General features: G+C 42.1%; 1 protein-coding gene across 7 annotated transcripts in view; it reads left to right on the top strand.

The window, feature by feature from the left end:
- LOC111162122 (integrator complex subunit 6 like) overlaps nt 1-27,076 on the top strand; it is a 67,589-nt gene that overhangs the window by 13,058 nt on the left and 27,455 nt on the right. For 6 of the 7 annotated variants that reach the window (XR_002641558.1, XM_022526304.1, XM_022526302.1 and 3 more), the window contains exons 3-9: nt 9,322-9,471; nt 10,303-10,392; nt 10,628-10,811; nt 11,083-11,211; nt 13,300-13,463; nt 16,125-16,277; nt 19,421-19,553. Coding sequence is in view for 6 of the 7 variants with exons in the window: in XM_022526304.1 (XP_022382012.1) it covers nt 9,322-9,471; nt 10,303-10,392; nt 10,628-10,811; nt 11,083-11,211; nt 13,300-13,463; nt 16,125-16,277; nt 19,421-19,553 (1,003 nt within the window). In the remaining variant the exon portion in view is untranslated. Of the gene's footprint in view, nt 1-9,321; nt 9,472-10,302; nt 10,393-10,627; nt 10,860-11,082; nt 11,212-13,299; nt 13,464-16,124; nt 16,278-19,420; nt 19,554-27,076 lie in introns of those variants that run through there. The other variant, XM_022526306.1, reaches the window with a different exon arrangement.

Genomic DNA, 27,076 nt, shown 5'->3' with positions numbered 1-27,076 from the left:
TCAGGTACCTGTGGCTAGGGATGTCAGTTTAGGACGTAGCCACAGTCTGCCACTGATTAGATAGATTCGTGACCCTGGGCAAGTCACTTCCCTTTTGTAGAGTCAATTTTCTTATCTGTAAAATAAAGGGATTAGACTAGATTATTTCCACTGTTCTTTCCGGAAAAAGTACAGGTCAGACTGTATAACCGAAAGGCATGCAGGGGAATAATTGAGGCGTGGAATTCAGGGTGATTTCAAAATTGCTTTAAATTTTAAGAAAAATGGTTCCTGTCCATGCCTAATGTGCTTTCTTACACACTGACTCCTTACGTCAGGGAATGTCACTCCATTTTAGTGGTAAATGTCACTCCATCTTGTTGGTGTCATTTCTGTTTGCTGCTAACAGATCAGTGATTCTCAGCAATGGTTACGTCTGAAGAGTATGGAACTAACCTTGTGTTTCTTTTTTTCTTTTTTAGATTTTTATTTATTTATTTGAGAGATATAGAGAATACGGGCACACGCACACATGGCGTGAGCCAAGGTGGCAGGGGGGACGGCAGAGGGAGAGGGAGAAGCAGGCTTCCCGCTGAGCAGAGAGCCTGATACGGGGCTCCATCCCAGGACCCTGGAATCATGACCTGAGCTGAAGGCAGACACTTAACCGACTGAGCCATGAAGGCTCCCCCTGACCATGTATTTCTGTTGTGATTTTTAATAATGAATATAGGTTACTTGTATAGTGTAAAAATAAAACAAAACACAACAAAAACTACTCATAAAATTTTTTGAGAAAATAATTTTTTAAAAAGTCTAGGGGTGCCTTGGTGACTCTTGGTTTTGGCTCAGGTCATGATCTCAGTATGGGGGCTCTGTGCTCAGTAGGGAGTCTGCTACTCTGTCTCCCTCTGCTCCCCCCCAACCCTGCCCCCACTTGTGTGCTGTCTCTCCCAATCTCTCTCTCTCTCAAATAAATACATACTCTTTTAAAAAATTAGTCTGGAGGAGAGAGATGCTATGTGGTCTTTTTAAGTCATGAGTGGCCATTCTACCGTCTCCTCTGTTCAATTCATTCTGTAGTGCGTGGGTGGCTTAGGCTCACTCTGTCTTTGTGTTTTTCCAAGGCCACCTTTGTTAATCTGTATTTTGTGTATGTGTTCATAAACGTGTCTTCTATCGGAACCCAAAATCTAAACATTTGAACACGTGATCTGCGCAGTGGACTTTTTTTTTTCTGATAATAGGTCAATAGCTACAGTTGAAATGGTATGTAAGTGAGAGAGGTAGCATTTAACACTATATCTGACCGAGTTTGGCAAATTCTTTGCTACTCCAAGTATTTTTTTTTTCCTTTCGTAACAGGGCAGTTAACTCTCAGAGAAAAGTTTCTAAAGTTTGGTTTTTATGTGTTCGCATCCTCTGGCAAAGATCAAATTTCTTTTGATCTTAGGCTTTCAGGAGAGAGGTGTGCTACTTCATAATTTCATCCTGATTCTCTGGGGTAAGAATTGAAAACTCATAAATGCATTTTGCAGATATTTTAGACTAGTCTTTAGGATAACAATCCTATCCACTAAAAAATCCTACTAAAATCCTACCCACTAAAAACAAACAAACCAACCTCATACTTCTAAAGAGATAGGTGACACAAAATCATGAATTTTGTGTCAGTAGACTCAAACTGTGAATTATTTCTTTGCCCAGTTTACTTAAAAATAGATGTTCATGGTGGCACCTGGGTGGCTCAATGGGTTAAATGTCTGACTTTGGCTCAGGATTAGGCCCCACATTGGGCTCTGTGCCTAGTGGGGAGACTGCTTGAGGATTCTCCCTCTCCTTCTGCCCCTCCCCGTGCTCGTACTCTCTCTGTCTCTGTCTCTCTCAAATAAATACATAACAATCTTTTAACAAAATAGACATTCATTAGGGCCTTAGCCATCTGCTGGAAAAACAGTCCTGCTGGCCACAGACTGTCAAATACATTTCTGCAGTGTACCAGGGGGGCAATTTCGTAAGAACTTTTTTTTTTTTAACAAGTAGAGGACTCAAATAAGCCAGAATTTTTGTGTGGTCGTGACTGGTAGTATTTCCTGAAGCACGTGGATGGAAATTAATTGGTGGACCAAAACATAGAATGGTAGCATTCAGAGTTCTCAGGGAGAGAACTGATTTAGTCAAAATAACGCACTTTGAGGATTTTAGCAAGTTCGGGACATCACGCGCCTCTGGGGAAGAGACTTTGACAATCAGGAATCCAAGAGAATTGAATATTCTTAAAACTAGTAATTTTATAAGAAAAGGCTATATTAGTAATGCAGAATGATAGACCACCTCTTTTAAACCTGAAAGTCTGTCAGTACCTTAAGTCCCCCAAAAGTGAAATCAGTCTAAATCATGAGTTTTGAGGGGGAAAAAGATGTTAGGGTTAGAAAATATAATACCAGGAGAAAGTTTTAAAGGACATACGAGAGGCAAGACAATTTCATTCTTTTAATGGTACGGTGTCTTCCTAGTGTGTAGTTCACCATTTTAACAAGCTCCTTTCTAAGTGTGTGGCCTGTAAATACAATTTAAAAAGAAGTTTGAATGTTTTAAGGTGGTTCGGCTATCACAGTGGTCTGTTTTCATAGGAGGGCAAGAAAACCTTGTCTTCTCTCTCTCAGAATTAGAGTCTGTTTTCGTTGTGAGAAGAAAACTGCAGAAGTTTTAAAGTTTTAACTCGCGTAGATATTCCATATAAGGCTAAGGGCAAAGACCAAGGGAAAAGTCATCTGTCTCCTCAAGAGACAGAGTTGATTGGAAAAGCAGGGCTTCTTCCTCTCCACGTCATTCCGTCTCGCTGTCCGTTTACCAAGGTGAGAACGGTATGCGATGACAAAGTTGATAGAACGTTAGATGGGAGAAGAAAGTAAGTTGGTTAAAAAATGCGGTGGAAATTGATTTAGTCCGATTGTCGGAGTCACTGCACACCCAGTTTGCCCGCAACTTGCGGAGAGCAGACGGAAAAAAGGAAAACAGTTTATCTTTCAACAGGAGAAATGGTGGCCCCGCTAAATTTAAACTCTTTGGCTTTAACTTGCGACATCTGGGGAAATACTCAAATCCATTAATCATCTGCTTTGTAACCACCTCGAAGAAGAGCCCGAAGTCCATGATGGCCCTCTGTATGGGATTACGAAGGGCAAATATTACCACGCTGATTTCATTTCCTTTAATAAAAGATTAAAATAAAAAAGTCTTGTCAAGGAGAGGGAAGCAATGCGTATTATCTCCTTTTTATTCATCACGAAAGGCTTACTAACAAGCTACGAAGACTTGGGCCGAGCGGAACTATTACTTTTCAGGGGAATGTCCAAGTAGGCTTTCGGGTGTGTGTGCCCAGAATGGGTCAGTGCGGTGGCTCGGCAGGAAGGCAGAGGGCCGGGACACAGCCATCGAGCCCTTCCAGTGAGAGAGCTCGGCTTGTGAAAAGCTATAGTTCTGCTCTTTGAGACGATTCCCCACTATTCCCTTTCCATAGCTATCACCCTAGAGAATTGGAATTACTCATTTATTTCTTGATTGATAAGTATTCCATTTACATAGTTTTTAAGGGGGCACTTGTCTTGTGGAAGGTTAGCTGCAGCTGTCCTAAGTATGTTTTTCAGTTACCTTTGAGGGGGAGAATAACAGCCTGTTCATTAAGTTTGCACGTGAGGCTAAGCCTAACAAGGTGATTTATATTTTGGAAAAGGCTTACGAGTGCCCTTTAGAGATGGTGCAGGGCTTTTCCCGAAGGGCTCTAGTGCCACTCCCACATCCCCATCAAGGACCGTTGATCTGCTTTTATCTCTGTGACTTGTTTATACTTCCTGGCATGATTTCGAGGGAGGGAAGGGTTCTCTTGTTTAAAAAAAAATAAAGTAAAAATAAATAAAAATCAATGAATCAGAGAAATGGTCTGGCCAAAATGAGATGAAGTTCAGGAAGGACGAGTGTTAGGACGGGGACATGTGGGGGAGCCGCTACATGACACCCCCTCCTTTCCCTCCTCCATTGAAACCGATGACGAAGTAAGACACAGGAGCCAGCCAGAGCTCTAAATAGTGGCCATCTTCCTGACAAAGGCTGGGCTGGAGGACATAGCCTAGGCGTGTGTTCCCAAAAGGTTCCCAAAAGTGTTCACACTTTGCTAGACCTCCCCTATAGGTCTGTTGTAGGGGCAGAGCTTACCCCTTAAGCAACATATGTTGGAACATACCAGAAAATTAGAAGGAGTTTCAGCAACAGGCCTGTAGGGAGCATGCCAGTTTCCTATTGCCAAACCTAGTGGTCAGATAAGAAGATGGAAGGAAGGTGGCAGAGGAGAGTGGAGAGTATTCCTTTTAGGCTTGGCCCTTCTGGGGAAAGGAGGGGATATTCTCTCCTTTCTGTGGTGATCCGAGGTGGGCAAGAAATAGCTTGTGGCTGGTCAGTAGAGCTGGGCTAGAACCAAGGCACTGATAGACCAAAAGGCCCATTCTTTCTCTGTTGGTATTCAAAGACGTTTTCAGTTGACTATACAAATTTCAACTAGACCTGAATTAAAATATTTATTAAGATGTGAGGTGTTTCCTTTCTGTAAGTGAGATTTATACAACGGTAGGGAATTAGAAGATATGAAAACTCAAAGGGACCTTAGAATCGGTTTTTCAGCCTTTTCATTGCTTGGATGAGGCAACAGCCCCAGTAAGGGGTAACTGACTTCCTCTGGACCAGTTGCTTGGCTAGTTCGTTACAGCTAGGATAGACCAGGGTCTTCCAAGTCCTAGGTCATTGCTCTGTACACCTGACTGGTCTACGTTTAGACACAGGGAAAGAAGGCTTCAGTGAAATGAGCTCTGAAAGTTCCATTAAATGTATGAACTTTTAAGCTGCTATAGCATGGCTTGTCTACAAGGTGAATGTGTGGAATGTGTGGAATGGTAGAAGATTCTCTAGTATGGCGGTTTAAATGGGCGGTCTCTAACCTTAGGCTACTTGAGTTCAAATCCTAGCTGTGTCATTTACTAGTTGTTGGACCTGGATGAGTTGCTTATCCTCTCCGAGCCTCAGCGTGTTTATCTGTAAAATAGAAATAAGAGCAGGGGTGGTGGCGGCGCCTGGACTGGGAGGGTACTGTGCTTAGCCTAAGTGAGGTCCTTAGCCTAAGTGAGGTCCTGACACATTGGCCCAGACACACATTTACCTGTTGTTATCATTCAGCACCACCATCGTCGTCGTCACCATCATCATTTGACTTCTGGGAGACTTTTGAAACTTGACCTGTGAAGACCCTAAACTCTTTAGGATTTCAGTCATCCCAGCTTATCCCTTTGTGTCAACCTCTGTTCCTTCCGTGTCCTGGGCTTGAAGTTTTGTCATCACCCTCTGCTCTCTCTCCTGAGGCCCATGCATGGTCTGTCTGTCACCAGGTCCTATCTTGTTGGTTTGAAATGTTTCTTAGTTAACCTCTTCATTCCCATCCTAATTAGGGCCCTGATGCCCTCAGGCCTGGATTACTAATTCAAGCCCCCTAGTTTGTCTTTTTCCTGACCACAGTTTCTCCTTCTCCAATCTTTCCTCTATGTCACTGCCAGACCGACCTGCCTGAGACCCTGCTTGGATCCCGTCTCCCCCTGCCTCGCAGTCTGTAATGCATCTGGTGCATCTCTGCTCTCTTGCCTGACTTCCAGGTCCTTCTAGAACATCTCTCTCTAGCCAACAGACATATAATGCCAGCCATACACAAAATGTAACGTTTTCTAGTAGCCATCTTAAGAAGTAGAAAGAAACAGGTGAAACTTTTAGTAATGCATTTTATTTAACTGTGAATATTCAAATAAGTGCAACTCCAGAGTGTGACTCCCTGCCACTGTCATCCCCCCCGCAACAAGACCTACTTAAGTCTTCTTCCTGGTTTAGGAAAACAAAAGAGCGCTGGTAATACCATGCCTAATTTGTAGGGTTGCCCTACATAAATGGGAAATGGGAAAGTGCTTGGCAAGCTGCAAAGCTCCATAAGAATGTATGGAAATCATCATCATGAGTCAAGGCTTTACGGACATGAGAGTAGGGTACCTTTGGAGTAAGTTGAAAGAAAAGACTGTATTAAGAAGGTAAATGGGGGTGTGGGGTGCCTGGCTGGCTCAGTCAGGGGAGCGTGCAACTCTTGATCTCACAGTTTTGAGTTCGATCCTACATTGGATGTAGAGTTGATGCCGAAATAAAATCTTAAAAAAAAAAAAGAAGGTAAACGGGCTGTCCTGACTTCATTTATTACAAAAAGTCAACTCCAAACAGTGAAGAATAAAATGAGAATGAGAATGAGGAATATAAACATCTACTTTCTACCACTAGCTCTTTATAATTACCTTTTGGGAAGAGATTTGTCACATGAATAAAGTTCTCTAAATATTGAGATTAACTCGTTGGCTTTTTCCCCTTCAGCATTGTGAGGAATAATGCATTTGGGGACATTTGGTTTTTCTCTTGAAGGAGGTAGACTGCTCCCAAGATGGTTATTGCTTTGGATAGTACGTGTGGCCCCCACACTTTGTGGTTCCAAGATGGGAGGAGCATCCAGATTTCTTGTACTGCAAAGAAATTGTGTACCATTCACTGCAAAGATTTGGAATTGACCTAAAAACAATGCTAGTGATTCAGGTGCAGAAACGATTGGTAAAATGCTTTCAATCCATAGTATAAAGGGAAACTCAAAGGGCAGTTATTCCGACAGATTGATTAGTAAGACGATGAACAATCAGGATACATTATTTTATATTTGGATGAGTTATAGCATGCTTGCTTAAGTGGTACCCATGTCTTATCCCAGCCCTTTCCCAAATCAAGTAGTCTGTTAATTTTTCTTTGGTCATGCCTTGAACTGCTTTGTGGCTCCCAGAAGTTCAAGGCTCGCTGTAGATGTCATGCTGGGTTTACGGTGTGGAAGGAAGATTGCTCAGTGAAGTTAACTCCAGAAAAGAAGTCAGCTTTATAAAGTGGCTTGTGGGTGAACGGCGGGCCATTCTCAGGTTTGCCCAGGCCACAAAGCTCAACCCAATGGACAACCTTTCTCCCTCACCCCGCCCTTCTGATTAGCTCCTAAGACCTTATGACTCCACCTCTGAAATACTTCATTCCTTGGCAGCCTCCTCTCCCCCTCCCCCGCTCTTGTTCAGGCTTTCATCACTCTTCCCATAAATTATTGCAGCAGTTTCCAAACCAGTTTCCCTGCTTCGAGCTTCAGTCTCCCCTCCACCCCCCAATTTATTCTTCAGTTCCCCAGCGGAACGATCTTGCTAAAATCCAGATCTGATCGTGCCACTCCCCTAATTAAAAACCTCAAGTCATTCCCCAGAGCCAACAGATAAAATCCAAACTACCCAGCACAATGTACAAAGCACCGTACAGTCAGGGCCCCGCTTATCAGCCTTGCCTCCTGTCGTGTACCCAGAACAATGGTAATCAAAGTACTTGCGGTTCCCCATGAAGCCCAAGCCTTTTATGGATGCTCAGTTCTCCTTGGTGTGCCCCTCCATTCCCACCATCAGGGCGGGACGTCCCACGCTCTTCTGCAGATGCCCCATGTTGGGCGAGAAACCCTCCCTGCCTTTCTGGCCACTTGTCCCTTCGGCCTCCAGAACTGCATTTCTCATTCCTCTGTGGCAGGAGCTCCTCAAGGGCTGAGCCCTTTGCATATCCTCGGCGTGTATGGGGCCTGTGCAAATGTGCTGACTGAAGGACAGAATTGGGGCTGTCCCTCCTGACTGTAGACCTTTCTCTTCCGCCACAAAGAAGAAAGCTTATTTTTGAATTCAGTGTGATTTGTAACCTGCTGTTATTCGTAGGTATTTGGTGAGGACAGTTGGCACCACAGGCCTTCCTTTTAAGTAAAGTTGAGTTTGTCTAAGCCAGTAAGATTTTCTTGGGGCCATAAGGAATTATTCTTGGGCTCTATTCCCTGGGCGCTGGAAGTCATAGCTACAGTGTGGCCAAAGGACACGTAGAAAAGTTTTACCTCTAGATCCTTTGCTCTAGAGGATCTGTTAGGAGTCTTTAAAAAAAAAAACCAGCTAAGCTCATCTTTAATTTCACAGACTCCCAGACTATTGGATTGGACTGGATCATAACCAGGTTCTGGACAGTTCTGCCGCAAGGGGCACCATTCTCACAGATCGGAACGGGAATGAGTCCTCCCTCCCGTTGTGTTTTGCGCAGCCTCCCACAGTGTCCCTGCTTGCCTATCCCTCTTCATTTGCAGAGAATACAATTTAGGTCCTCAGAGCCAATGGTTTTGCTCCAGGTCATGCAGACCCTGCCCCCCTGTTGTCTCCCACTCATCCTGACCCAGACTGCTTCTGGAGACTGGGGAAACTAGCGAAGAAGATAGCATTTGCTGTAGTTGTGTGGCTCATGGACAGGATGCCTCCAGCTAAACATGACATTTAAATGCTTTACTTTATCGCTTATTATTTGCTTTTGCTTCCACTTCCAGCTGTTCTGGCGCGGTTGGCATGACTTCAGCCTTCAGCATCTCACACTGCTGCCTGCGGGGTTACTGAGACTCAAGGAGCCATTCCTCCCACCAAGTGGCCGAGCTGTGCTATTTGCTCTCTCCCTGGCTGGCCTCCTCCTCTCTGACCTGCTCTTAGCTGCCGAGTCTTCATTTGGCTTCTCTTCTTAGCATTTGGTGCTGCTTTGCTTTTATGGCCGTGACTGACCAGTCACAGTGATCTTTCCCTTCTCTTCTACCAACCATTCAGTCACAGCATGTTGGCTGCTGACCTTGGGTCTTTGGTTCTTGGCTGGGTGCCAGGGGTTGCTGCTTCTTTGCCAAGACTTTTAAAATTTCTTTCTCCCCCTTTTTCTAGATTTGGGGCTTTCTGAATGTTTGAAGGTGCCAGAAGGGTTGTGTCCAAAGAGTTTTGGCTCTATTCCTAGAATTGCCCCTTGACTCTTATTTAAAGTGAAAATATTGTTTGAGAGGAAGAGTCTTGGTTAGAAAAGTTCAAGGAGATCAGACACTCAAAGAGCGAGTTGTCTCTGTCAAGGACATGCTCATCATCCTCGTCAAAGTATTATAAATACTGAGGTGTTTGGGTAGGTTCGATTGGACCCGAACAGAAGATCGGATGAATGCACTGTTTGCATCTTTGCTGTTGGTCATTAATGCTGACAGATCTTTCTGAAACTGATTGCTTGCTTTAGTTCCACTTGGTCCATCAAGACATAGAATAGAACTAGATCAAGGAACTATTAATTTGTTAGAGGTTTGATACTTGCACTTTATATATTGTTCATTGTATAATCGGGAATTTCTTTGTAAATGTTTGGTTTCAGGCTGGTTGGAAGGAAAATCACGCAACATTCATGAGTGAACTAAAAAATCTTCAGGCTTCTGGACTGACTACTCTTGGTCAGGCTCTAAGATCCTCATTTGATTTGTTAAATCTCAATAGATTAATATCTGGAATAGACAATTATGGACAGGTAAAAAAAACTTTGAGTGAGTATAGCTAATTTATTTTGGTGACTTGGGGCAAGAGTTAAAATTGGGCGTGGTTACGGAGTTCTCTGCTACTTTTCACAACTGCCGAAAGGAAGTCCGTATCTTTTAAATATCTGCTTTAAAAAAGATCCCTCTTTTGGGGTGGGAGGGTCCTTGTATGTGGCTTGATCGTAACATATGTAGTGAAAATTGCCTCCCCATCATATCTTCAGATATCTGAGAATGGGATGAACAAATTGCTGAGAAATACTGGAATGAGGCCATTAAAGTGAAATTTTCAGTGTCCTGAACTCCCTCATCTCTTCCCAGTTCAACGGAAAAGCCCTAGAATAAGAGAAAGGCAAGATAGCATCTGGTTCTCCTGCTGTCCTTACTCTAGAAAACTCTGTGCACGATAACCAGAGTCACTGTCCTCATCCCAGAGCATAAGTCACTACTGTCCCCCCATCCATGCCAGAATTTTGACTCAGGCGAATGGATTCACGGGTGTGAAGGCTGCTGCCCTTATAATCTCTTTAATATCTTTCTTTTATGATTACTTGGAAAGCAGAGAGAAAGGAGTATTTGGATGTTACAGTTTGGGGAGCTCCTGAATGATATGAATTCCTCAGTTTATTCTGAATGTTACCTCAGCAGGGATCCTTATTTTGAGTCCCACCCACTTCAGTCCCTAATTTTTTCCTTCTTATTTATCCAGGCAAATTTTATCACACACTTGAGAGATCCCTGGCAAGGCAAATGTTAAAAAAAAAAAAGTTTAAATACAATTTTATTACTTTATATGGCTCTAATACTTTTTAAATGTATTTTAGGGGAGAAATCCATTTTTTTTAGAACCATCTATTTTAATTACCATCACAGATGGAAACAAGTTAACGAGTACTGCTGGTGTTCAAGAAGAGGTGAGATTTCTTTTTTTTTTTTTTTTTTTTTTTGAGTTTCTTTTAAATGGCAGAGAACATGCCGCTATTTCTGTGGCAGGCCCGCGTTGCCAGTTAAAGAATAAGTTTGATCAAACCTTCCATCTTCATGAGCCCTGAAAGATTACTGAGTCCATGAAAGAAAAGTGACCCTTTTAACTCTTTCTTCTGTTGCATGGGTTCTTATGATGAAACTTCTCAACTTTTCCCTTATCAGCTTCATCTCCCTTTGAATTCTCCTCTGCCCGGAAGTGAACTAACCAAAGAACCTTTTCGTTGGGATCAAAGGTTATTTGCCCTGGTGTTGCGTTTGCCTGGATTGGCTTCCACGGAACCAGAGCAAGTAGGGAGTGTACCGACTGATGAGTCCGCCATCACACAAATGTGTGAAGTCACAGGAGGTATTGGCAATATCTCATATTTCTAAAGGAAGAATCCAGAACGGCAGGGTATGGTTTCTCTTAAGCACCATATTCTGTCTTGTCTTGCTTTCCTTCAGGATCTTTTAGCGCTGCTCCTTCTGCTTGTCATGCGTGTGAGGTCTGCTTCCAATGTAGTTATGATCAGTCCAAGATTCAGTCCAAGATCTATTGTGGGATTTCATATGCTTATATTGTTAAGTCATATTTTATTGGATCCAACTTACACTGTTTGTTCTTCCTTCTCGTATAGGTCGCTCCTACTGTGTGAGAACACAAAGGATGTTGAATCAGTGTTTAGAATCTCTAGTTCAGAAAATTCAGAGCGGCGTAGTTATTAACTTTGAAAAAACAGGACCAGATCCACTTCCTGTCGGAGAAGGTACAGTAGATGATTTTTTTTTTTTTAACCCTGGAGAATGATCTGAGACGGAGAGGACATTAAACTCATAATAGACATGGTCTTTACTATCTGCACACATTCATGGGGTTGCAAACATCCATCCAAACAACTGCCATTCACTCACTAGCTGGGTGGTCAGGTTCTAACAACTTTAATTCAGTGTCAGATCTTCTTACAATAATTCCTTCTATTCCCTACCTTTTTCATATCCCCTGGTCCCAGTCTGGGGATGCACTGTGTTATTCACCTCTCGATTCACGAGATATCTGGAGAATCACTTTGGAATGCCACTCAACCAGTAACCTGGTGTTGGTCATGTGAGCCCCAAATGTGCCAAGTCACCTTTATGAAATCTGTGTTTGTCACTGCATGTCAGCAAGAGACTGTGAATGTTTGTCCAGAAACTGCTAATATCCTGTAAGATCGTACACTGGGAGTTTCCCGGCCACTTTTTAATGGCCGAAACTTTTCGAGTGACATTTTACAGAAAGTTCAACATCTCAAAAGAGGTGAGCACAGAAGTACTTTTGTATAAGGGGAGGGTCTTCTCCCTCATGTGATCCCCCCACCGCAAAGCTTTCTGGGAGCCCTGTGCAAGGCTGCTGCTTCTCCTCATGCCTGTGCGCTCACACACCTCATTTCCATGGTGCTTGTCTGGCCTGATGCATACATTGTCACTGCGTGGCCACAGTCAGTGGTGGCTGCTCAGAAAGACACACGTTTCTGTCTGAAGCCATGGATCCTGTGGTTCCTGACCGTTTTCATGTTTAGTTCCCAGAACCCTGTAAGAAGCTGTTGGAAACAGAGACCTCTCTCCCTAGAATAATGGACATAAGCCACACAAGTACAAATTGGTATTTAATTCTAGGGTTTCTCGAACTCCACTTTAAAAACATCCATCACAGAAGACTGAAGCCTCACGGCCTATTTGAGATTCATGAAATTAATTGAGGAAGGACATTTTTGTTCTCTTGCTAACGACTGATGGCTCCGTCCATACTTTTGTGTTCGTTACCTTAAGGTGAACTGGGAACTACCCTACGGAAAGCCTGTTGGATTTGGTGTCCTGTAAATAGCTCAGATTTTCTTTCCAGGGATCTTAGCCTTAGAGATTCTCACGAAAGCTAAGGACTCTCTCCTCAGAAAAATGCACATCCCCAGAATTGTGAGCTCAACTTCAGGGGTTGTCTCTTGGTCCCCTGAAACTTTTACATGTATTCCCTAGAGATCGGGGACCCTAGTAAATCTTTTGGTGTAAAGTAATTACTTGTTTCAAGTAATGCTTAAATAAGTAAATCAAATGACCTGTAATTTTAAAAATATGACTCAAATAATTAAAACGTCTCTTTTACAAATATAGACTATTGAATCATTGCATTAAAGTTTATATAATTCTGCTTGTCCTCTTTTGGGGGGACAAATGAAATATGCTAGTTTAAATAATTAAAACACATTCAGGATACATTGTTCAGCATTATACAATGCCCAGTTTCCATGGACTCTTAATGGTGCATGGGGAAACTGTCATGAATTAGTCCTATAGTAAACTTGATGCGTTTGCTCTATGTTCCCTTCCCCAAACTTTATACATGGGTTGTACTGTCAACATTCCTTCTATCTTTGAGTGAATCTGGATTGTTTTAATTTTGCCTTTGTGGTCATTGGGTCTGTTTATTAAGGTATACTTTAAAAAAAAATCTAATTGGGAATAGAAAGAAAATCTAAATGGAATTTATGACCTATTTTTGTCAGATCCCCCAAATATAAAAACTGTACCAGGGGATGAGCGATTTCATTTGCCTAATTTGGAAAAATAACTAGTGGTTTGGTGTGTGTAATATATGTGTCCAAATTCAGAAAATTGAAAACTAATTTTATAATAGTTTTCCATATAACTAGGTGTTGAGGGCATATTTAAGGATGGGGGTGGGTTTTGGATTAGAGGGATGGATTAGATGAAAAAAATGCTAGAGAGAACATTCAGAAATCCCAGTAGAGTCTTTTAGTTCTTTCATTTTTCACGAATGACCGTTTTAGCTTGTTCTGTCTTTGTTGTTTACCTTTTAGATGGACTTATGGATTCAGCCAGGCCAAGCAATTCATTTGCTCCTCAACCATGGCATAGTTGTCATAAGCTCATTTATGTACGACCTAACTCTAAGACTGGTGTTCCTGTTGGACATTGGCCAATTCCAGAATCTTTTTGGCCCGATCAGAATTTACCTTCACTAGTAAGTGTCATAAAACAAAAAGGTAAACATCATTTGGATTTTCAGTTTGCTGATTACAGTGACCTTTGTAAAATTGCTTTGAGGCTTTTAAGCTACACCTTTTATCTCTGGCTGGAAGTCTAAGCTTGTACCTAAAAAAGCAAGAGAGGACTTCCTTGCTCTTTTGGCATTCTTTCTTTTCGTTGCCTTTCGCCACTTGAACTGCCCACTTTGGATGGTAAAGCAAAGCATTATTATTTTTGATGGCGTCACAGTCTGTGGCTGGGTTTTTATTTCCCCGCGGCTGACTTGATTGACATGGGAAATGCCGTGTCCAAAGAGGGCTAGCATTGTTTTTCGTGCACATCCTCAGGAAATGAAAACTTAGCTTGCACCTCCCATAGGTCCTAGAAACACATTAAAAACAGAAGCTCTTCGGCTTCCTCCCAGGGAGTCATTAGACATACAGTGGAACTTCGTGGATCTGCTTTTCATCTTTTTGTACTAGATCAACTTGTTTCCTTGGCAGTGTACCTTTCAATGATGGATAATTAAGCAATATTTTAAAAATGATCTCTAAGTGAGGGCTTTTCTTTTTGTTCACTGCATTGGGAGAGGAGGGTTTGACATTGTAGTTGCTCCTAGTACCAGAAGATTCGGCTTTTGGGGGGAGAAGGATGTATGATAATGAGGGAGAGCATATGAAACCCACTCTGCCTTCATCTTCCTCCCCCCAGCCTCTGCACAAAGGCCAGAGTGATCCTTCTTGTGTGGGGGGAGAGGCACAAAAAATGATCACTACGCCTTCAGTTCAGCACCTTTGCAGTCAGCCACTCTGCATTCTGTTTATGTTTTAGAAATTTCTATCATGAACTGTATTTTCTTCTGGATTACTCCTTCCTTCCTTCCTTCCTTCCTTTCTTTTTTTTTAAAAAAAATTTATTTATTTATTTGACAGAGAGAGACACAGTGAGAGAGGGAACACAAGCAGGGGGAGTGGGAGAGGGAGAAGCAGGCTTCCCACTGAGCAGGGAGCCCAACCCGGGGCTCAATCCCAGGACCCTGGGATCATGACCCAAGCCAAAGGCAGACGCTTCACCAACTGAGCCACCCAGGTGCCCCGTGGATTACTCTTTCTAGGCTCCTTTTTTTAGGAGAGGCCATGAGAACATAGGACTGAAGCCACTTCTGCCCCTGCTGTGGGTGAGGGTATATCTCTTCCGCCTTCCCTCAGGGCTCCAAGGTGACACACTGGTCAGATTTCAGCGTGCAGTTGCTCTTAGCTCCAAACCCCAGAGTGAATGTTTCAGTTATGAATTTATGTCATTATTGCTAGTGACAAGGCTTCACTCACTTGTGTCTTTATGGCTTTTTAAAAATTGGTTTAAATTTAAGAAGCCAGAAATATTTCTCAAGTTTAATTTAGATGAAAATCAAGGGGGCGCCTGGAAGGCTTGGTTGATTAAGTGACTGACTCTTGATTCCAGCTCAGGTTGTGATCTCAGGATCATGGGATCGAGTCCCATGCCAGGGCTCCATGCTCAGTGCAGAGTCTGCTTGTCCTTCTCCCTCTCCCTCTGCCCCGCCCCCATGCTTGCACCCTCTCTCTCCCTCTCTGTCTCTCAAATAAATAAATAAAATATTTGAAAAAATGGAAATCAGGAAAAATTGGAATGAAAGAAATTCCAGCTCACACATCACCCCCGTTACCATCCCTCCAGCTTTAAAAGCACTTTGATGGCTGTTTCCATCAGCTCCCAGGACAGATCTTGTAGGTATGTAAACCACAAAGACGAAGGAGCATGGTTTCCCCCTTTATAAGGGAAACAGAGGTGTTTTGTCATATTCTTGTTAGACTGAGAGATCTCTTAGAAGAAGAGGGGGAGTCACGTCTCACCCTTGTTCCTGGGACTTGTCCTGTCTCCTCATCTCTTGGGCTCGCTCTTGCTGCCACCATTTTTCTCCCTGGTGCTCTCCGTCCCCACAGACTAAACCTGTTAATAAAATGGCCGCTCCACTCCTCCGCTCTGGTGCCCCAGGCACGTGGGCCTTTGCAGCCCAGCCCAAAGCAGCCTTGGCCCTCAGCTGTTCAGAGGCAAGTGTGCGGGTGTGCGAAGTGCTGTAAAAAATCAGCTTGAAAGGAAATTTCCAGTGGCCCTGGGTGTTGGGACTGGCTCATTTTTGGTACCTGTCTTGCCCTTCCCACGGCTTTACAGTTTTTCTGCTTGCTCATTAGTGGCTCTAGCCCTCTCATTTGCTCATTAGACAGCTTCATGGATTTCTTCTTCCCTGGTAACATCTGGACTGTGTGTAACCTCCCGGTACCAAGGAATGAAGGGCAGATCATGCTTGGGGATTGCAAAGTGGATCTGAAAGTTGGAGTTCACCCTATGGATCATTAGTGACTTCCTAACCGTATTCAAAGCACTTACCATCTTTGCTTCACTGAAATTATAGTTATGAGTGTTCTAATTTACCTTTCCTCCTCCCAGTGCCAAGTAGATGGTAGAGCCAAAGAATCCGTGTGCTCTGCCTGGATGGATGCTGTTGGCAATGCCCTCTTTTCAAAGCACTGGTGTAGATCTCAACAATGGTTTCACAAAACACAAAAGGGGTTGTGGGTTTGTCAGAAATGTGAGCTCACCTTGATAACGCACCGTAATTTCCCCTCTTGTCTTTTAGCCTCCACGAACATCTCATCCTGTTGTGAGGTTCTCCTGTGTAGATTGTGAGCCAATGGTAATAGACAAACTTCCTTTTGACAAATATGAACTTGAACCTTCACCCTTAACTCAGTACATCCTGGAACGAAAGTCTCCCCATACCTGCTGGCAGGTACTGACCCTTACCTGTCGGCCAAATGTCTGTAACCGTTCTGGGATCTGGGATTTGTTTCAAGAAGTTTCAGTGGTGGCTTCTGCAGCTGAAGCTTCATGTGACCTTGACAGATTAGAAGTACAAGAACAATTTTTTTAAACGTTTTTCTTTAAATTCCAGATAGTTAACAGCACAGTGTAATATTAGTTTCAGGTGTACAAGATACTTTTGACACAAAAACCCCATAATCCCTGAAACTAGTTTTTGTGTTAGCGTCATGTAACCAAACTTCTCTTCTTGTACAAAGCACATCGGTGTGCATAACGCAGATTTCACTTGGATGCGGCAAATACACGTGTTAACCGGCTCTTCCAAGTGTTACACTTCAGCTGGAAGGGCTTGCTGATTTATTAATAGACTCACCTTCAGATATTAGTTTGTAAAAATCCAGACATGGCAGTCACACAGCCCTTCTATTTGGATATAATAAGGAAGTCCTACGCTGGAAGTATGTTTGTTCTATCCCTAGACGCCAGCACCATAGAGCAATCAGTAATTGTTAGGTTCTATTTACGCAAGAAACACTTTTAGACTGCCATCTGTTTCATCCTAAAATGTGAGATTATTGCTACTAGTTGTCTTTAAGCTACTTAAATTCTCCAAAGATGCTAAAACTGGGTAGGAGAAAAGGAACACACTTGAAGCAGGAATGTAGAAGTGTAAGAAATAGACCAATCTCATAAATATAATATTGAGCAGAAGAAGCCAGACATCAAGGATCCCACATCCTATGATTCTATTTTTATCTACGCTTGAAGAGAGGCAAAGTGGGCTGACTCTGTCAGAAGTTGGGTTGGTGGTTTCTCTTGGGGGTGCAGAACAGTGGCCTGCAAGGGACACCCAGCAGGAGGTTTCTGGTCGTGTTCTATTTCTTGATTTGGGTGCTGATGACACATGTGCTTTCACTCACACACTTTTCTGAATGTATGTTTATATTACAGTACGATACCCCGGAAATGCGCTAGGAATGTAGAAATACAATGTAGAGATAGAATGTTGACTCAAAACCACGGGAGGAGGTTGACTTCATGGATTGACACCAATTTTGCTGTAAAAGCAAATACAGTTACAAATCATACCTTTTCCCTAAAAAAGAAGCCCTCTTTTCTGTATAGCACATTTCTTGTAAAGCTTCTCCCAAGACACATAAGACATCCTGCTCTTGTTCCCTGCACCACCCCTCAAATATGCCATATGCCTGTGGTCCTGTAACTTATGTGACTTTGGTTTAGTTTGAAGGCAAGGAATTAGTGGGAGTGAAAAGGAATAAGATGAGCCAGGAGCCAGAAAATTTGGCTAAATCATAGTGGCGCCTGGATTCCAACCCTAGGTCCCTAGGTCTGCCTCCAGTTATGTGGTCCTGGGCCAGACACTTTCTCTAGATGAGATGGTTTCTAATGATCCCTTTGAAACCCCCCCCCCCAATTCTGTGAATCTGCAGGTGATAAGGAATTTGGAAAAACTCAGGGGGCTTATGAGAAGGAAGGAAGGGGGAAGTAAGGGAGGAGGGAAGAAAGAGAGAAAGGCAGAGAGAGGAACAAAAAACAGTGTTTCTCCTCTCATGGGGCTCCTAGGTCTGACCCCTGATGGCTTTGTGTAATATTTTTAATTGTTTATGATGATTTCCCCTCTCTTCTGTTACACATACTTAGGAAAAGGGGGGAAATCCACCCTGTGTTACTACACTTCTTTGTTTCTGTTATGGTTCAGATAATGACATGAAATCTAGTAGATAAGTCCTGTTTTATAGCACCAACACGACTTACTGTTTTGTGGGGTCGAAATGACACAGAAAAGATTTATTCTTAGCTGTGACTAAATATAGCAAGAGTTTAGTCAACTGGTAGGCGATATGGATGGTACCAGGAATTAACAAGGTGAATGGATTCTGTTCGCCATCAGGGTTTGACTTTTGTCTTCAGTGATACTGCTGAAGGAGTTGGGAAAAGGCAGCGGTGTAGGTCCCTAGAAGTCTATACCGGTGCCCTAACTTGGGCCAAAGAGGAAACAAGGAATAGAGAGAAAGCATGGTAGCCAGAGGACTTCAGCCCAGCCTATCAAGTGTACGGGACCTGACTGTATAATATATATTGAACCAGGAATCATCAGCGAGGAATAAGGGGGTAGTCACATGGAATAAAGATTAATGTTTTTTAATAGTCTTTTTAAAAGATTTAATTATTTATTTGACAGAGAGATAGAAAGCACAAGTAGGCAGAGGGAGAGGGAGAAGCAGGCTCTCCGCGGAGCAAGGGAGTCCGATGAAGGACTGGATCCCAGGACCCTGGGATCATGACCTGAGCTGAAGGCAGATGCTTAACTGACTGAGCCACCCAGGCGCCCCAAGATTAATGTTTTAATCTTTACTGAATGTTTGCTCTGCCAGCATCCTTTAGAAGAGAAAATGCCTTCCAGATTGAACCAAAGCATCTCTTTGCTGCCTCTTAATAATTAGCACCGGTGTCTGGCTCATAATAGGCTACTTGATAAGTATTTACTGGGTGAAAAATGAGTGAACGGGTAGGGGAATGGGGGCACCAAAGGAAGCAAAGCCCATTTAAAGTCCATTGTTTGTTTTCATGGCTGGTATCACTTAGTGGTGTTTCAGCCTCGTTTGCCATTGTGCTAACCAAGTAAATATTTGGAAATTGTTGATGGAGCCCGTGGTCTCCGAATGATGACTTCAGAGTCTGGGTTCAATTTTTTTTTTAAGATTTTATTTATTTTTTAACAGAGATCACAAGTAGGCAGAGAAGCAGGCAGGGGGGGGGGGGGGAGCAGGCTCCCTGCTGAGCAGAGAGCCCGATGCGGGACTCGATCCCAGGACCCTGAGATCATGACCTGAGCCGAAGGCAGCAGCTTAACCCACTGAGCCACCCAGGCGCCCTGGGTTCAGTTTTTAATACAATGTAAAAAGAATTACAGTGTGAACATTCTTATTGAGTATGGTCTATGTAGGTATAACCCCAGGTTAAAAACACTATTGCCATTTTTACATTATAGTTAAGCTATGCATTAGATGTCATTCTGGAATGTTGCTGGGAGTTCGGTTTCACATAAAATCCTCATTGTCATGACTGTGTCTGACTTTATGTTCCTAGGTATTTGTTACTAGCAGTGGAAAATACAATGAACTTGGCTATCCATTTGGTTATTTAAAAGCCAGTACAACTTTAACTTGTGTAAACCTCTTTGTGATGCCGTACAACTACCCGGTTTTACTCCCTCTTTTAGGTAAGTAAAGTTATGTGTCACTTCCTCGTCTTTAAAACGCAACAGAAATGAAAAAGAGGAGAATGGGCTAAGCATTTTAAATGTAGTCGAAGAGTAATTGATAATCGGGATATAGAAAAGGCTAAACACGGGTTTAGAAGGATAGAATTTGCACATTGTTTTCTGTTCTGTTCGCTTTGTTGCTGTTGTTTTTTGTGTTTTCTGTTTTGTTTTGTTTTTTTTTTTGTTTTTTTTTTTTTTGTTTTTTTGAATCAGACCAAAGAGACAAAGCCTCTCTCCTAAAGAAAGCTCCTGCTGCTCCTCAGGCTGTGAGAACCAGAGCTGCCATTCCATCCCCCCAGCCTCATTTCAAGAGACTTGGCTTTTCTGTAGACTAATTTGGGACCAAAAATTCCGTGATTGGGGTTAATGCTCCAAGAATCTGATGGTTTTCTCCAGAAAATAGGGCTTCTGTGGGGGTTACTGGCTCCCACTCATTCCCCCATAAAAGAATCTTAAGTGCTCTGGAGGCATTGGTGTTAGGCAAGTTAAGGAACAAGGTACAGAGTCAATTCTGCGATCACTGTAGTCATAGAAGCTGTCGTTTCCATGGTAAAATTCTACAAAGAGCAACTCCAGGAGGTGCTACCGAGATATCACTGAAAATGTGTGTAGAGATTTTTTTTTTCTCATTGAAAGAGCCACATCTGTTTGGAGCAATATAGTCGTACCACGTGGTATCCTTCTAGTTGTAAAATTGGGATCATTTTTATTTGTTGGGGCTTCTTAATTTTTGCAAAAAGTTTCAACCTTTGTGTTTTAATCGAGTCATTAAAAGCATTAAGATTTTTAGTGCTATAAATAGTGTTTATACTAAGTATACTGAAAAATATAAAAACATAAAAATAAAACATAAAATATAAAAAATATGTTGCAAGTTAAGCAGGTTAAGAATGGGTCATCCTAAATGGATTAGCATGATTGTTTTGTATATAGTCTACCTACTTTATTTCTTAGTCCAGTCTAGAAATGTCCTCTTGAAGGTGATTGTTACTGATATAAAATGTAGGTTATGTCTTTGAGCTTCATAAGGGTACCAATAGAAGGTACCTATATTTTGTGGATTTGTTTAAATTATTTATAAATTCAAATACATTTATTAGTTATTAATGATTTCATAAAAAATATTTTTACATGAGTGTGGTTGACACACAATGTCACACAGTTTCAGGTGTATGACATAGTGATTGGACAAGTCTGTACGTTCTGCTGTGTTCCCCACAAGTGTGGTTGCCATCTCTCCCCACACAGCACTGTTACAATACCACTGACTACATTCCTTATACTGTGCCTTTCATTCCCGTGACATAGTCATTCCGTAACTGGAAGCCTGTACCTCCCACTCCCCTTTACCTGTTTCACCCATCCCCCCACCCCCGTCCCTCCATCAGTTCAGTCCCTGGATTTACAGGTCTGATTCTGCTTTTTGTTTGTTTATTCATTTCTTTTGTGTTTTTAGATTCCACATATGAGTGAAGTCATACGTTTTTCCCTTCTCTGTCCAACTTTTTGCACTTAGCTGTACACAAATGGCACAGTTGCATCCTTTATGACTTTCAGTTTTGCTGACTGTAAAGTGTAGGATTAGACTAGATAACCTCCACTTAGGCTCTTAATGGTGTTATTTTTCTGTTTTTAAGACGGCTTTTTATTTTCAGATAATTGTAGAGTCACATGCAATTGTAAGAAATAATAACACTGGGAAAGACAGTATGGAGATTCCTAAAAAAATTTAAAAAAAAGAAAAAAGAGTTAAAAATAGAACTACTCTGTGATCTAGTAATTGCACTATTAGGTATTTACCTAAAGATTACAGAAATGCTAATTCAAAGGGATACATGCACCTCATATTTATAGCAGCATTATTTATAATAGCCAAATGATGGAAGCAGCCCGGGTGTCCATTGATAGGTGAATGGATAAAGAAGAGGTGGTATGTATACATAATGGAATATTACTCAGCCATGAAAAATGAAATCTTGCCATTTGCAACTATGTGGTTGGACCTGGAGAGTATAATACTAAGTGAAATAAGTCAGAGAAAGGCAAATACCATATGATTTCACACCTATGTGGAATTTAAAGAGCAAAACAAATGAGCAAAGGGAGAAAAAGATGGAGAGGCAAGCCAAGACACAGACTCTTAACCATAGAAAACACACTGCTGGTTACCAGAGGGGAAGAGTGGGGGGAAACTGGGGATGGGCATTAAGGAGGGCACTTGTTGTGATGAGCACTGGGTGTTGTATGCAGGTGCCAAATCACTAAATTTTATACCTGGAATGAATATAATAACACTGTATGTTCATTAACTGGAATTAAAATAAAAACTTGAAACTAAAAAAAAAGAAATAATAGAGACATGACACCAAAAGCACAGGCAACAGAAGCAAAAATAAACACATGGGGATCCATCAAACTTAGAAACTTTTGTGCAGCAAAGGCTGTAATCAGCAGAGTGAAAAGGCAAGCTACGGAACAGGGAAAAATTTTCAAATTATGGATCTGGTCATTTTGGGTGTGTGTGTGTGTGTGTGTGTGTGTGTGTGTGTGTGTGTGTGTGTGTGTTTTCTGTTATTCAGATTGGGTGATTTCTCCTGTTATCTTTTCCAGATTACTGATTATTTACTCTGTCCCCTCCATTGTGCTTTTGAGCCCCTCCATTGAGTTCGTTATTTTGGTTTTTGTATGTTTTAGTTCTAAGATTTCCACTGGGTTCTTCTTTACATCTTCAGCTTTTTCCTTTCTCTTTCTTTGATGAGGCTTTCTGTTTTCTCATTTGTGTCATGCCTGTTTAAAATTGCTTGTTGAAACATTTTTTTGTGCTGGCTCCTTTTACATCTTTACTGGATATTTTTAATGTCTCTGTCATTTCAGTGTTGGCATCTCTTGATGGTCTTTTGAATGTGTTTTGAGATCTTTCTGGTTCTTGGTGAGATGAGTGATTTTCCATTGAATCCTGTGTCTTTTCAGTATTGGGTTCTGAGTCTCGATCTTATTTAAGCCTTCTGGTTCAGCTACCTCTCACCCTCCTGGCAGAGATTACAAGGTACTGCCTTGTTAGTGCCAGGAGCGGGTAGAAGTCCAGATTCCCCACTTGGCCTCTGTTGACACTCTTAGGGAGGGGGGCTCCTCGTTACTGCTGTTGGGGGCTGGGCGGGGGTTCTGAATCCTCACTGGAATGATAACCTCCATGGCTGGGAGAAGTAGGAGTTCCTCAATACTCCTCCCCACGTGGTCTTCAATGACACCGCGGGGGCGGGGTTGGCTTTATTACCACAGGGCAGTGGAAAAGTTCTATAGAACTATTAGGGGCTGAATTCCGGGATCTCATCTTTGGTCTCAACTCAGCCTGCCTTCCAAATTATTATGTGAAAGTGCCCCTAACCATGGTAGCTTGTCTCCCAGTAGAGATTGAGATGTGCAGCTCTTCACAATAGCGAGAACTGCTCTCTAAGCATGGGCTTTGCTGGTCTTGTGGGTAATAGAGGTGAAGAGGAGGCATCCAGTCCTTCCTTTGTCTAAATCTGCTGTGCCTAAGTAGCCACATGTTGCCCACTCTTGCACTCCCCAGTACTAGGTAAGGTCAACTCCCGGCACCGGCTGCTTGTTACCCATTAGTCTGCCTCTTCCCCAAATGCCAAGTTCCCCTTCTCCCTGCAGTGTCTTCCATCACAAGAGGTACATGTGCCACATCTGTCCCTGGTCCTCCTTAACCTCTGACACCAAGGATCCAGCCCTGCCTAGAGCATCACTGTCCCTCTGCAAACATCTCAAACCAGGAACCCCAGATGCATCTTTGAATCCTTCCCCTTCCCCAATGCCACGCGTCCATTTGAGGGTCAGTCTGTCCTCGACTCAGTTCCTATTCTGTCCTTTGGCCTTAAATACCCATTTCCAGGCTTTTCTGTAACCTCTGTCTTCCCAGGGAGCATGGGGTTTTTCATACCGTTAGAGGCTGGAGGTCCTTGTGCCCCCAAATCCCAAACTTGGGTTTTGTGTTGAGTTCTGAACTAGACGCTCTCGACATTTCCACCATTAGTTCGCTTTCTGGGTTGTGTAGCCCCATATTGTTAAGAGTATGGACTGTGAGGGGTGCCTGGATGACTCAGTCAGTTGAGTGTCCAACTCATGATTTCAGCTCAGGTCACGGTCTCAGGGTCATGGGATCGTGCCCTGTGTCAGGTGCCCCACTCAGCGGGGAGTCTGCTTGTGATTCTCTCTCTCCCACTCTCCCTCTGCCCCTTCCCCCCTCTCAAGTAAACAAACAAATAAATCTTAAAAAAGAAAAGACTATGGACTGTAGAGCATAGCTGCCCTCATGTGGATCCTGGCTTTGCCATTTGCTGGCTTTGTGAGCTTGGATAAGATACATAGCTTCTCTGTGCCTTACTTATTTCATCTGTAAAATGGGCATAATGATAGTACATATCCCAAAAGCATTTAGTTGGGATTAAATGAATTAATGCAGTTAAATTGCCAATAGTAACTGTTCATTTATGCTATTAGCATTATCATTACTGTTGTCATTATTGATACCTGTGTTATTTTAATAGCTCTTAAAGACACTGCTCTTCCATATGAAGGACATTACATAAAGATGTAGGACAGTTTTGCAGTTTGGTGGGCGGGATATTTAGTAAAAAAGGCAAGTGAAGGCATGTACACTTCGTAATGCCCAGAAACATCACTGTATTACTGCATAGTATGATAATTGTCCATAAAGGTCACCCTTATTTTTTTTTCTTTATCGATTCAGGATTTCCATCAGAAGTAGTTAACAGAGGTTTAATTATTTAAGCACTAAAACTTACCTGGAATGGATAAGTGAGGCTTAATTGGATCAATGAGCCATCATGAGAATCATGTCAGTATCATAGTTAGCAAGATTATCTCTCAATAAGGAATTTTTTTTTTCTATCGAGGGCCAGTAACTACAGAAATTAAGACATTTGTAACAACTTTTTTTCTTAACTCTACCACAGTCAGTTCACCTGTTTTTTTAAAAAAAGATTATTTATTTGATTTTTTATTTTAGAGACACAGAGAGAGTATGGAAGGGGGGCAGAGGGAGAAGGAGAGAGAAATCCCAGCAGACTCCCCACTGAGCACTGAGCACAGAGCCCTACGTGGGGCTCGGTCTCATGACCCTGAGATCACCACCTGAGCCAAAACCAAAAGTCGGATGCTCAACTGACTGTGCCACCCAGGTGCCCCTATTTTTTTTTAATTAAGAACTGGGATTTGTTTAAAAAAAATAAAATTCAGCTCCATATTAAGACCAGTACTATTATCAGGAGAACAAAAAGAAATGGAGGCTCAACAAGGCTAGTGGTTTCTCTAAGCTCACTCTGCTAAGTGTGTGGCTGAGCCTGGAACTCAAACCCACCTCCTCCACCCCCTCTTTTTTTTTTTTTCAGCAGGAAACGGGGAGAAACGAATGGAAGGGAAAATGTTACTAGTTTTTGAGGTGTGGGCAGTATCACTTCACTCTCCTACACTCTGATCTCTTTGTCTTTCAAATGTTGACTAGCTGAGGGTTTATGACGTCTTCATTGTCCCATCCTCATACAACGCCATGAACATCATTTCCTGCCCCATGGAGAATGTGACTCAAGTGGCCCTTACCCCAGTAGCTCTCTACCCTTAATCTAGGCTGTGGAACATTTTCTTTCTTCCTCCCCCGTTTCAAAAACTCCAACAAGAAATAATTAGACTCAGTTAGACTAATTGGTGGAATCATTGCAATTGGCATTGTTTGAAATTCTAAGACTATTCTTGACTCTCATTATCTAATCTATTTATATCTAAATGTCTCCCCAGTCTTGTATTTCAATTTGTCAGTTTCTAAAAATCTGCTTAATTCCCAACAGACTCCACATAAAGACCCAAGTATAACAGCGTATTTCCACGGTCTCGCGTTCCTTTCTATCAAGATATGAATGGTCTTTAAAGGACCTGCATGTTACAATGGGCAAGAAATCTCTTCAGATCTGTTTTTCTTTGTTCTTTCTACCCTGCGCCAAAAGAACAAAAGACCCACATTTTATGACTTTGTAAATTCATTTAAATTAGTTTCGGCAGGGGTGAATAATTTATTATAGCAGTAAAAGGAAGAAAATGTGTAGTTGCTTTTCTTAACTGAAGTAATTCAGCATTTCAAAGAATAGGCCTATTTGTAGAGAAATTATGCATATGGCATAGGGATGCTTTTGTCCTTGGAAGTAAAGCATTTGGATTTTTTTGGATAAGAGCCAATGAAACCTGAAGAAACAAAATAGAAGATGAATTCAAAATATCTTTGGCATTTGTATTAAGTGTGGCAGGTTTTTGTTGATGTCTGACGATATCAATTTTGAATTAATATATAAAAATACATTTTTCGTACCCTTGGAAGGAGATAATGACATGGTTTGGAAATTTTTCTGTAGTTTATGCATTTAGATTCTTAAAACAATTAAATTTAAGTTTGAGAAAGGTAAGGGATGTCTGCTTATTTAAGGACAGTATCTTTAGGGGTATTAATGCGCACGGTATTCAAGAAACATACTTAGTTGTACAGAATTTCAAACTTCAACCTAACGTCTCCACTAGCTTGTACTAGTGCCATGACCTAATTGTTAACTAACATTTGACAGATCCAATGTTTGGTTTGAGATGGAAGAAATGAAGGGTGGGGCTTGGGTGTGGAATAGGACAGGCTGATAAAAGCGAATCCAAAGCATAATTTAAGAGCTCGCTGTCCTTGCCCTTTGGAAGTTAGAGGCTTCGCTTTTGTTCTCATATACTTTGTAAAGTTTCTTTACAACACCCTCCATTTATTTATGTATTAATTATTGACATATAATTGACACATAACATTAGTTTCCCATGCACGACGTAATGAGTCAAAATTTGTACATACTGTGAAAAGAACACTGCAAACACTAGTTAATATCCATCACTACACACGACCACAAATTTCTTGCGATGAGAACTTTGAAGATCTACTATCTTAGCAGCTTTACAAATAGGCACTACAGGATCATTAGCTAGAGTCACCATGCTGTGCAGTACACCCCCAGGACTTACTTATTTTGTAACAGGAAGTTTGTACCATTCGACAACTTTTGGCCGTTTCGCCTACCCTGCCCCTGCCTGGCCTCTGGCCACCAGTGAGCTGTTCTCTGTCTCTCTGAGTTCGGGGTTTTGTTGTTGTTGCCTTTCCACCCTCCATTCGAATAAAAGAAATATTCCATCAGCCAGTGGCCATGGAGTCCCCCTCACGGGAAATTAGTACAGCCGTGTTACCAATATGTAACAGGTCAGAAAGTTCACGTGGATCGGAGTCGGCTTTAATATGATATTTTACGTAGCTTCACAGATGGCAAAGGAATATCTAACCTGAGAATTTTTTTTCTAGAAAAATACTCTATATAATTTTGGTAAATAGTACCAAAAAAGACAATCAGATCAATGAATGTTCAGCTAATGTAATTAAAACT

The sequence above is a fragment of the Enhydra lutris genome, unplaced genomic scaffold, assembly GCF_002288905.1.
Source record: "Enhydra lutris kenyoni isolate GAN:26980312 unplaced genomic scaffold, ASM228890v2 scaffoldscaffold89, whole genome shotgun sequence".
In the NCBI taxonomy this organism is placed as follows: Eukaryota; Metazoa; Chordata; class Mammalia; order Carnivora; family Mustelidae; genus Enhydra; species Enhydra lutris.
Note: the sequence above shows the minus strand (reverse complement) of the source record. Positions and strands in the feature narration are given on the sequence as shown.